Genomic DNA, 12,698 nt, shown 5'->3' with positions numbered 1-12,698 from the left:
ACAGGTGGATTCAGCTTAATATAGGAGGATGTAGAAGGAAAGAGGCCAGAATTTCAACCAGGCAAAGCAAGCTGCTGCCCCGAGGCATCACACCCCAAGGGGCTCCAAGAGCCTCAGGCCAACTGCATGTCAATTGTTTTTTTCTTTTGTTTATTTAATTCATTGCACATTTGTTAAAGAATCTAACCCTCTAAAGTACAATATCAACAAAGGCAGGAGTGTAGTGTATTTTGTGGCCGTGTGAATATGTAGTTCATTCATTCATCTTCTAACCGCTTCATCCTCTTGAGGGTCGCGGGGGGGCTGGAGCCTATCCCAGCTGACATCAGGCAAGAGGCAGGGTACACCCTGGACAGGTCGCCAGACTATCTCAGGGCTGACACATAGAGACAGACAACCATTCACGCTCACATTCACACCTATGGACAATTTAGAGTTATCAATTAACCTAGTCCCCAATCTGCATGTCTTTGGACTGTGGGAGGAAGCCGGAGTGCCCGGAGAGAACCCACGCTGACACGGGGAGAACATGCAAACTCCGCACAGAAGGGTTCCCACGCCCAGGATCGAACCAGCAACCCTCTTGCTGTGAGGCGAGAGTGCTAACCACCACACCACCGTGCTGCCCCAATATGTAGTGTTGATCATAATTGTATCATTTTAGTAGGTATTGTGCTCACATGGTGCATATTTCTTCATTTATTTTGTTTTTATTTTTACTGTTTACTTTTCTAACTTTATGCCCTTACATTGTTTGGGCCAGTAGAGAGATCATAGAGAAGGGGAGTTAGCTTCAGTCAAATTATCACAAACTCTCTGACACACAGGAAACCTGGGACCAGATAGTGTTATTCCAGTGTAGGAGTAGGCCACTGGATGGGTCAGGGTAAATAAATGATGAAGCTGCCGTTTATAGTCTGCATTGTGCTCGGTGATAACTTGGAGGTGACAGGGCACACACACACACTGCACAGTGGGCGGCATGAATGTCTGGAGGTTAGTAGGTGTCCAGCAGCTAATTTTGCCTGGGGGCCTCCAAACAGGCTATTCTGACCTTAGGAAAGATGTTCATTTATTGTGTGTGTGTGTAGCAGCAACAACAACAATGCTCTCAGTGATGATGGCACTTCTTGGCATTACACCAGGCATGGTTTAAATGGCAGAACACCCCAGGTGAAAACTTTGTTTTTTCCTGCACTGATCAATTTTTGAGATTTGGGGCTATTTTGCTTCCATGACGTGTTTCTCTCAGGCTAGTGGGGAGAAAAGGTCAAAAATACACATTTGGGTGTTTATTTTAGGTCTGATTTCTGTTCTGGAAATGCATGCAAAAAGCACAGACTCAATAAGATAATGCATCATTTGCATATTTAAACATGAAATTTCAGAAAACTTGTAATATAGAAATAATTTTCTCAATGCAAGTAATCAACTGGGGAAGTTTCATGGTGATATTAGTTTAAATTTTTACCCTAGTGTCTTATTTTTTGTCTAAAAATGCATAGAATTTTACATTTGACATCTCACAATGAGTTGCTCTCATACTCTGAGACTCTCAACTTCAGTAGCACTTCCATAGTATCTATAACTTTCCAGTTTAATGCCTATCTATATTCTGAAGGTTTTGCACAAAGGGGTTCATTCATTTGTCATTCCTAGTCTGATTTATGAAACATTTTATTCCTGAAAACATGGCGAAAATGGATTTTTTATGGCTGTTGACAGTAGTTTCTGATTTATGGAGTAATAAAAAGAGATATCCAAAACCCCGTCTGTAAGAACATTTGACTCTGATATGACAAAAATGTGAAACAAGAATTTTGATCCAGGCTTTATCCAATATACAGATTCTTGTTCTAGAAATATACAAAAATCAGCATACATTTAATTAGATGAATATGTATACTGAGATAGATGCATTCGGAAAAAACGATAACTTGAAAGAATTTGCACATTTGTTTTATGTGTACTGGTAGTAGTTAGTTAGTTAGTAGTGGTTTATTTTGAACATGTAAGTAGCAAATAAACAAAATAATCATACAGTGATTGACAGACATACTAAAGGAAGCATTAAAACTGAAAACAACATATAATGATTTGATTTACATGTCCTAAAAGGAGTGGGAGGAAGTACAACCTTATTTATTTCCACCCCTTCTCCATAAATTAACAATACTCAATTATGTAGCTCCCCATCAGTATAAAGCTGTACAATAATTAATTCTCCTAGACCTATTGTAATATATTAAAATAATTACCAATTATATTTGTCTTACAACGAGATATAAATAATTACAAAAATAAAAATTCATATATATACCTAAGTCAAAAAGTAATCTCATCTTTATATCCTTATCCAAACATGACATATATGTTATGCTTTGTCAAACCATGTATGTACACACAAACTATGAGTATACATGTTATCCTATGGATATATTTAATATTTTAGTATATGTATTATAGTGTATTCTTACACTGTGTATTCTACAGATATTTTATAGATATATATCTTATCCTATATAGAGTATGCTATGGTTTTCTTTATACATTTTCTATTGATCGATATTTGTCTCTCTAGTGCGGTATGCGTATTACTGTGTGTTTACTGCTTTTAATTTTAGTCTGCTGCTGCAACAAAATAATTTTTCCAATTCGGGATCAATAAAGTACATCTATCTATCTATCTATCTATCTATCTATCTATCTATCTATCTATCTATCTATCTATCTAGATAATGCCTTACTTGCATATTCAAACATACAATAAAAAACTTTTAATATAAAAACTTTTTTTTGTTAGTAATAAACGGGGGGAGTTTCATGGTTGTACATATGGTTTTAAGTGTTACTCTGTTCACTCTGAGGTGTCTCCATCCATCTCAGTGAATAGCTTGTGTGGCAGCTGTCAGCCTCACTATGAGGATCAGGGTGCAATTCCGCTGTGGACCAGCAGGTGGGGGTGTCGCAGCGCTGCTGGCTGCTAAGTAGGTGTTGCTCTAACGTCTCTACTTCGTCCACGGCCGTGACGTATTTCCTGGGGCTTGTACGGACCACTCAGCGGTACACCAGAGGGGTATCATGACTATTTATAACCAGCAATTCTCTCTTATCAATTTTTCAGTCGCTTCACCGATCCGTCGTCGGTTCTAACACCGCGGTGAGAGCCAACAACCCGCCGGGTCGAGCAGGATGTAAAAGGAAGCTGGTAAGTTGAGCGGATTGTAAGTTTCCTGTGGGCTCGCGCTGGTATTTTTTACTTGTTTGGGCTGCGTGCTCGGCGAGTTTGCCTCTGGTACCACCGGGACCCTGACACCGGACAGCGCAGGACGGCATGTTGTCTTATTGATCCCGGTTGCTGTCAGTTTGTGTGTGTGTCGGCTCGCGAAGGGGGGGATCTCTCTCTCACACACACACACACATATACACTCACGCCGAGGTGACGTCGACTGCGCTGCGTCCGGTTTTCTGTGGTTGTTCCTGCGAAGAAAAAAAAACGTGTTGTTCTTGTTCCACACTGCTCGGTCGGTAGTAAAATGTGAGGTCGGATGTTCGTCAGGGGTGGATGAGAGAGGAGAGGAAAAGGGGAGGCACCTGTGAGAAGGAGCAGGTCAGCCTACCGCGGTGTCAAGTTTACGTTAATCACGGCGCGGTACAGTTTCAGACATATTTGTCAAGCGGAGGAGTCATCATCCGATCAGCTCCAGCCGCCGCTCTGAGCCAAATTATGACTACGTGTTGTTGTCACGGACTTCACGCGTGAGGTGAGTCAACCGACTGCAAGCCTACCGCGTTACTCTTATCAGCTGATGCATTTAAACCTCTTAACTTGAGCTCAGAGACATTACAGTGTTTGGCGTTACAGGCCAGGGCGAAAGAAGTTTTCCTCCTTCCTCAACTGTTAATGCAGTTAATCTGCTCCCCAACAACAGTCTCCTTTTAAAGCTCACTATGTGCTCTCTAGAGCTCTAACGAAACTTTTACTTTACTTTTAGCGTTATGCTCTGACATATCAGCCATAATGGAAGCTACAGACTCCGTCGGGACTGAACTTTGACATTAGGACTAATCAATGCAAAACACAGCTGATGTTGTTGGGTAAGACGGGGCTGCCGTGTTGTGGTGTTGTGTACTGTGATCTGATGAAACATAACCTGCACTGATATAAATACTAACGTTATTTTCACATGTGTAACTAATCTTCAGCTTTATTTAGTGTCACTACTGTAGAAATAAGTGTTCTTCTTTATGTAAGCTGACCTCCATGTGCTGTTTGTGCAACACTGTCCACTGAGGCAATACTGAGCTGCCCATCAGTATGGATCAGCTCTAAAACAAGGTTGTGCAGCCCTTTGCATGCAGTTGCATGTGCCAAATGACACTAAGGCACCTCAAACACACAATGCACATTGTTCTGACATGCCAGGCAGCTGCTTCTACAGTGTGTTGAGATGTTGCAGTGGTGTCTTGAAGTTGCTTGTCTTACTTTACATGCATCTCAGTGAAATGCATTCTTGGGAAAACTCTGGAGTTAACTGTATGTGTTTGTATTATGCATTACTGCTGGCCATTTCTGCAGGAGGTCTAGAAAAGTAGATAGACAATGTAAATAAATGTACCAGAAACAAAGAACAGGCAACAGAGGCTTCTTTCTTTTTCTTTTGGTTCGCAAGTACATTAATTAGGCTTGCTGAACTCAACCCATTAAACCTCAAATGGGTTTTACAATGCAAACTCCCATCATAAGAATAAGACTTACTCACAGAATGATCGCAAACCACCTTCAGTACTTTGTGAACAGCTACACTGTGTGATGATGGCATGTTCGGACATGGTTTACACTGAAACTAAGCAGCAGGTATACATTTTCATTAAATAAAAAGAAATGGTGAAATGTTACACCATCGGAGACAGAGGTAGAAATCTGCTCCTGTTATTAAAGCCTTCAGGAGGGGAAATAATGTGGCGAAGGAGGTGTTAGTTGAAACACAAAGGTGTTTTGCTGCTTCTCAACAACATCCAGAATAATGGCAAGATCTGGTTTTATACAGTCCTTATTCTCCAGAGGTGTCCATTTTCACCATTGTGCTCCTGTGTATGATCTCATCAGTGCCACTTTTTGGTCAATATTTCAAATTACAACACATTGAATCTGATTCAGTAGCAGTTTCTATGAAAGTGCTTAAATGGAAATGTTAAAATATCAAGACTCCTGCTCTCTGTGTGTCATCCAGAGGCTTCATTTAATGTCCACAAAGAGCCTTATGCAGATAACATTGTTTGTGTTCCTGTTTGCACAAAGCTTGTATATTACATGTCAACACTCTTTAAGAAAACATTAAAGTATAAATCTTTATTTGTTCCCTCAAGTTCAACATCTAAAATACTCACAGCAGTGTAGAGGACAGAATCCAAAGCTAAAGTCACTCACTCTCACTGTTCCAAATATCGTCCAGGCTACTTTCTAATTTCAGTCTGTGCACTGAGCAAACATGTCGATTGTGTGAGAATACCAGGCGACATGGTTAAGATTCAAAACGTTCTCTTTAAAGGTCCAGTGTGTAGGTTTTAGGAGCATTTATTGGCAGAAATTTTATATAATATTAAAATCTATGTTTTTATTAGTGCATAATCACCTGAAACTAAAAATTGATGTGTTTTCGTTACCTTAGAAAGAGCCGTTGATAGCTACATACAGAGTGGGTCCTCACCCACAGGTCTGCTATGTTAGTCTACAGTAGCCCTGAAAGGACAAACCAAACACTGGGCCCTTTGTGTTTTTGTGTTAGCCACTGTAGTGCCAGTACACGCTTGGCACAGGAGAAGTTTTAATTATGCAACCTCTCCGCTAGATGCTGCTAAACCCTACACACTAGACCTTTAAGACCCTGATGTATACCTGTAGAAAAAGTGCTCTTGTTGTGATACAAATTTATAAGATGTTATTTATTTAAACACAGATTCAGATGCAATCTTAAGCACAATTTTGAGGGCAAACAAGGCAAACATGAAAAACCGAATCTGGAAACAAGAAGACCAAACTATCAAAAGCATTCTTTGTGATCTCAGTGTTGTATTGCTGCTGGTAATTACACCAAAGACTCTACTTTGTAAGATAGAACCTTTGTGAAGTGTTAGCCCAAATACACTCCTGTGATTTCCTCTAAAAAAGGTTTTTGTAATTAAAGGTAGTGATAATGGAATACTGCCACGTAGTGTAACACTGAACCAGAGGAATTAAGGCGTTTGCAGATCGGAGTAGTCTGCTGCCTGTGTAACACGTACTCACTATGTACAGGTGATGATGTTGGTGCTGTAGTGGAAAACCCAGTTTTATACTGGCGATCTGCCATGAGCATTCCCTTTGCTTAACACGATTTAGAAACTGAGGTTCACAAATATTTTGCACGATTCAGCTGCAAATGCAGTGTGATTCTGAGTCTTGTTAATGACATATTGAATTAACCAAATATTGTCATTATTATTGCTGTCAATTCATCAGTTTGCCACTCACACACAGCTCATTTCCAAATTCTCTGTGGGCTATCTGAGCCTTCCTACGCTGAGATACTGTTTTCATGTGTGTCACAATGAGGGAAGCGGCAGTAATTACAAGATATTTGAGTGTGAGAAGAGGGTCATATGGGTTAAACGCATTTGAGTTCATTTTTATCTCATTAAAATGTAAATAATAAACTGATGAGGTGTAAACTGTTTCCTTTTTAAAGCGTTCTGATGAGTTCGGTAATGAGGCTGGTATTATCCTTTTGGGTTTAATGATACTTGGCTAATTATAATTTGGTGTAGTGTTATTTTTTTCTGTTATAACCTCTGTTATCACAGTCTAGCATATGGTATCATTTACTGTGGTACCACTAAAGACCACTCACAGCGTGACGGTCAGCTTCTCCTTTGTCCCTCGCGAACAGTAAAGTAGCTGGGCATTGTTGCGTCAGGCATGTGGTTTACCCGCTGACGTTACAGAAACTGAGTGGTTGAGCGCCCAGATGAGGTCACAGGTGTCTGTGCTTAAATGTCAGCATGTGTCTGGAAATCAAACAGAGGTCTGAAAACATTGACACTCTGTGTACCTGTTGCATCAAAGGACAAAGGACAAAGTTGAGTGAGTCATGCCACCAGAATTATCTCCCGCTTTCCTTATTTTTCTTGTTAGCTTATTTTAATCATATGCTATATTTTGAAATGTTGATTAATTTAAATCCAATAAATACCTAAGCAAATGTTGGCTTTAATAACCAGGAAGTACTTTTTGTTTGTCTTCAATTTCAGTAGGAACCGAGCAGATGATACAAAATGTCAACATGTAATTAATCTTGGGTGTGGATCCTTGCTACTTAGGCTAATTTAGGCTGATTTGTGTGTGTTTATGTGTTTAAATAGGCTTAACTGAGCAGGAAGGAAGAATTAAATAGGTGGTGGCGGAGGGATTTGGGTGCTACTGAAGGTTGGCACATTAAAAACAGTTCTACTTTGAGAGACACTTACGGCGCCCAATTTGTTCTGCGTGGTGTGATACACATGGTGCTTGTTTTATATATAGTAGTCTCTGTTTTGCACTTAGCTGTTATCCAGATATTTATGAAATGGAACATCTCCTGTTGAAATGCCTGGCACGGATTAGCAGCTTGTTGTACTGACTCAACAGCCAGACTGGCCTGTAAACTATCTTGCTGTCTTAACCCTGTAGACATTTACTTGTTACTGGCTGTTAAAGTAAGCTGGCCGTCAAGTGTTTCAGCAGTTTAAAATCATGTCTTTTTCACTTTACAGCTCCTAATATATCTCTCAGCTCCACACATGTGTCAGCTCCCTGCAGAGGGATTTAAATATTGATCTGAATTGCCACTGAACCAACAGGGCTTCTTTTATAATACAAATCTGAGGGTTTTCTCAGATAAACATGTATAGATGAGAGAAATATAATACCGGCACAATAAATGTAATTAAAACAAGTGAGAGAGGATTTATAGGAGCTGTATTTGTTTTGATATCGATGCAAAAGAAGACGTGTTATCATCTAGGGAGCTCCTAAAAAACTCCCGAGGAACCAGCCAGATGGGAAAATCAGCCACCAAAGGGATTTTTACAGCAGCAAGAGTAATTCTTCCGTTAAAGCCATTTATACCAAATTAATGAATCATCTGTGACTGAACTGTTGCTTTTTCAGTACACTTGAATTAATGAACATTTTTATCAAAGCAGTGTCAAAAATGCTGGTTTTTAACCACATTAGTTGTTAATTAATTGTAAATGTACAAAGAAGAGTAACCCCTCTCCAACAAATAAAGCATCTATCTGAAGTTGTACATGTAGTTTAAATACTTGTAAATTGTCACTGCGCAGTCATGGTGGCCCAAAGAGTTTATGATAATTATATTATTACAATATTTAAAGAAATTCTGGAAAAAAAAATACCATCAGTCAGATTAATTTTGTTTATTATGTATTTGTCTCTTCTGGCAAATTAATTTTATTTAAAATACGAGCGTAGGGAGGTGGAGAGAGAAAGTATGTAACCAGAACTATACAAAAGAATACATAATATAAAGAGCAATTACATTTAATGGTTAGTGAAAAGACAACCAGATGGTGTTGGGAAACATAGACAAAGCAAGAACAGAAAGGAACCAAAATGATTGAAGATGCACTGATTATTTACATGATATTTACATTATGCGTATTATTAATTAGACATTAATGTTTTCTTTTTAAATATCACGGTTATCGTCAATACTGGTATATTATGCCTTCCCTGCTGTTAGGGATACACCGATTTACTGGGTGCACATCGATATCAGCCAATATTTGCCTTGTTGACTGCCTTTGGCCTATTGGCAACCAAGATGACTTACACCACTGACAATGGCAGATGTTTTTCAGTTGTGCCAAAGCAGGATTTGAGACAAATGGTGTCCCGTCATCCCAGAGACAACAGAAAACACGTTTGAGATGAACAGGGCTCTTCTCCGGGATGCTGTTGAGATGAAGAGACGCAGTAAACTCACTATTGACCCATCAGGGGATGCATCTGTTATTTCTCCGATATATTGCGAACAGCAAATCCATGTTGAAATCGGCAGAAGGAGAGCTTGTTAACGTTAGCTGTTAGCAGCTGGTAGCTGCTGCTGTTGAACTACTAATCGCTGAGGTACATTATGATGTGTTTTAAGCTCTGTTTAGTAGAAATGATTATATGGCAAGGTAAATTATAGTGTTGTCGTGATGTGTTCAGATGTAATCTTGTCGGAGAAATTTGCAACATAAAGTAGATATCAGAGAGGGAGTTATGATGTAAATGTAATAAAAAGCCCTTTGAAGCAGTAATAAAAAGTGTTTTTCATGTGAAAGAAGGTTGAATTAAATGTTTTATAAATGTGTATAATTGAATTTGTGCTCATTCAGAGATAGTGTAATGAAGTGAATAGCTTTAAAACAGGTCAGCTGTCTTTTCAAAATGTAGATTTCTATGTTTCTCTGGCTCTAAAGAGGTAATAAGTAACAGCAAATATAAAATTAACAAACAAACAAAACAAATTGTCAATTGTTATTTTAAACAATGGTATCGGCCCAGAATTTCACAATATGTGCATCCCTACCTACCATAAATGTGTAATGAAATCAAACAAATCTGCTTATATATGTTATACAGGAACATTTAACAAAGTATAATATGATTTCGAAGTGGCCTTATGGTAACTGTATATAGCTGAGAGAAAAACAGAAGCGCATATGAAAAGGTTCATGAATGTATTGGGGTCCAAGTGAATAAATTTGGTCCAATTATAAAATGCATGCAAAATTAATAATCAAGTTATAATGATGAATGTCCCAGCTACCTCTAAACACATCATTCTGGCTTCACAACAAACTGTTCAGGGCAAATTTAAGGCACTTGTTAGTTCATATGAAGTGTGGTATAATGGCACAGTGAGTTAGATTTATGTATTCTGTTTATCAGATGGCCAACACAGGAGAGGGATTGATTTATAGGAGGCTTTAACACTTGCAAATAGACAACACACCCTGAACCACAGTGGATTTGAATGAGGAGAACAAATGTGGCTGCATACAGTAGGAAACACAGAATAGGAGCTCTGTATTCAGTGCGGCCCAGTCAGCTCAGGGGTTACAATAGAGTTAGCACTTTGGATAATGATCTCAACAGACTGAAGGAGCAGCTGACCCTTCTGGCTTGAAACAACAGCTTAGAGGCAAAACTGTATCTGCAACATTACACCATGAGCTCTGGCTACTGTAGCTATACTGTCATATGATATATAGCTTTGTCTTATTCAAGATTGTTTTTTTTTTTTTTTTTTTTAAAGATGTTTTTGTTTTTTTAATGTCTTAGTGATAACATATGAGTCAGCACACTACAATGAAATACCCACACTCGGATCAGTGTGTTGTGGGCTGTAGTCAAGCATTTTTCTCTGACACTTAAAATGTGTATGTTCTCTCCTTGGCCGCAGCCACTGTCGGCTGCCTCAGGTATTTAAACTCCACCCTCGAGTGGCTACTTCACCTCATAGTGAGACCAACTGTGCTGTGATCCCTCAGCATCCAGGGCGTAGCCTGGCTTTTCCAACCACACTCCTCCACCTCTGCTGGCATCCCAGCACACCTAAGCATTTTCCTTTCGTAAGCTTCATCTACCGTATCCTCCCACGGGAGTGTAAATGCCCAAATTTGCTGCTGTGAGCCTGACCACAACATCAGGCCTGGCCTTGGCGTCCCGCTCACTACTTCCTGTGGGATTATCAAATGCCTGTACTTAGCTGGGCTGCAGGACGTCTGGCCCAAACTGCTGTTGGGGTGGCTGCTCTTCCTTGTGAACAAACAGATTCATATATTATTTAATGTGTTTAGTCTTTGTTCGACCTATCTGCATTCAGTTACAGCACATTTTAGAATTTGAAAACTTTCACATCAGGTTTTTTCCTCTGTTCCTGTTTCTGATCCTTATTCCTTGAGCCCTAAAGGAACTATAAAAGAAGAACAAAACCAGGGCTCCATAGTAACCTTTGCCACGTTGCCATTGGCAACCATGTTGAAAAATTGGTCTTTGATTGACACTGATGGCAGCCACTTTTGAACATGAAGAATAGACCTAATAGGTGATAAATAGGTGGGGGCTGCAAGAGCTGGGGCACCCGTTGACAGACTGATAAACACCGCCATTTACAAGATTCATGCTGCCAAACAGAAGGTCCTTCTAAAACTTTTTAAGACTACATATTATCCTCTGATACATCCTGTAACTTCTTGAGTGATCCTGATTTTTCAGACATGCAGGAGGTAAATGATGTTAGCAAACCGGGACACTGTGTTTGTGAAGTTAACTTAGTAAACAACATGATGTTTGTTTCTGGGATGCTTGTTGTCAGCTGTCAGATTGCAGAACAACTGGCTGAGCTATTGTTAACCTGACGGCGCTGTCATCTCCTACAGAGACAGCATCACACCAACTCAGATAAACAAACAGTTTTTAAGTTGGTTTTTTTTAAAGTTGGGCTGAAATTAAATGTACTGCAAAGTGCAGTGTGATATTTCTTGTACTTTAACAAACTGTTCTGTTTAATTTGATATGTCTCGTAGTGTTGTCAAAAAAACACAGCTGGAGTGCCCCTATAGCTCCGTTTAAAAAAAAAAAAAAAAAAATTAAGAGTTGATCTCAAAGTCTCTGGCTGAATCTCTCAATGTAGTTTGCCTTTATAACATTCTTTTTGGTCACCCTTCCATTTAAAGCTGATGTATAACTTCATATCCTCGTAATTACTCAAAATATAAGGTGACTAAAAATGGTAGCTATATTTTTTTGTTTCAGCAGCCAACAAATGATGCATGGTTGCCAGCCTGGAAACCACTTTTGAAAGTTAGTGTTGAGCCCTGAAAACCTCAAATTTAGACCAAGTGTTTTTCTTTAGCCAGTTGTGAATAGTCTCTAGGTTATACAGTCTTCACAAGGCTTTCTGAACTTTGCAGATGTGTAAACTTGCATTGTTTTCTTCTTTCATGTCAGGTGAGCTGTGACTGCCCCCCTTCTTTGTCTCTCCATACACCTGCATGTACCGTGGGCAGCCCCGGCCTGAAGGAGAGGCGCTGTGCTCAGAGACCGTGCTGCACTAGGAGAACCCATGGCTTCTGGCCCTCCAGGTCCCTCTGTAGGCCGCAGGCTCAGGCTGCTGGAGTTGCTACTCGGGCCTCTGTTGGTCCTGCTGGTTTCTGGGCTGGAACCGGCACTGGGTGAGAAGGTCTACACCAACACATGGGCTGTCCACATACCTGGAGGTCCCGAGGAAGCTGATCAAATTGCCTATAAACATGGGTTCATTAACCACGGACATGTGAGTAATAAGCTGCATTTTTACCTGCATTTTGCAGTGGTGTAATGTTTAGATATAATGAGAAAGTCAAATAACTGAAGCATTTCTGACCGCGGGTAATACAGGGGCCATATGTGAAAAGAAAACCCACCACATTTCAACTTGGCAAATATAGGATGAATCAGCCTCCTGAAAGGTTGCACAGAAGCAAGTTAGCTTGCTGCTGTTACACACAGTGGGCCCTCGCCGTTTGTCTTATATCTGACTTGTTCATTTAGGTGTTATTATATCCCATCAATGTCCAGATGTGAGTTATTTATGATTATTCATTTTAATTTTTAAGTACATTTT

At 39.7% G+C, this 12,698-nt stretch overlaps 1 protein-coding gene across 4 annotated transcripts in view; it reads left to right on the top strand.

The window, feature by feature from the left end:
* The first annotated feature begins 3,030 nt into the window (after positions 1–3,030).
* furina (furin (paired basic amino acid cleaving enzyme) a) overlaps positions 3,031–12,698 on the top strand; it is a 108,955-nt gene continuing 99,287 nt past the window's right edge. Inside the window, exons 1-2 of one of the 4 annotated variants that reach the window (XM_049592728.1) lie at positions 3,031–3,208; positions 12,044–12,368. In XM_049592728.1, the coding sequence (XP_049448685.1) occupies positions 12,159–12,368 (210 nt within the window). In that variant the 5' untranslated portion in view covers positions 3,031–3,208; positions 12,044–12,158. Of the gene's footprint in view, positions 3,209–3,438; positions 3,765–7,053; positions 7,124–12,043; positions 12,369–12,698 lie in introns of those variants that run through there. The other 3 variants (XM_049592734.1, XM_049592742.1, XM_049592747.1) reach the window with 3 other exon arrangements.

The sequence above is a fragment of the Epinephelus fuscoguttatus genome, linkage group LG2 (assembly GCF_011397635.1).
Source record: "Epinephelus fuscoguttatus linkage group LG2, E.fuscoguttatus.final_Chr_v1".
NCBI classification, from domain to species: domain Eukaryota; kingdom Metazoa; phylum Chordata; class Actinopteri; order Perciformes; family Serranidae; genus Epinephelus; species Epinephelus fuscoguttatus.
This window is presented reverse-complemented; position numbering and strand designations above follow the sequence as displayed.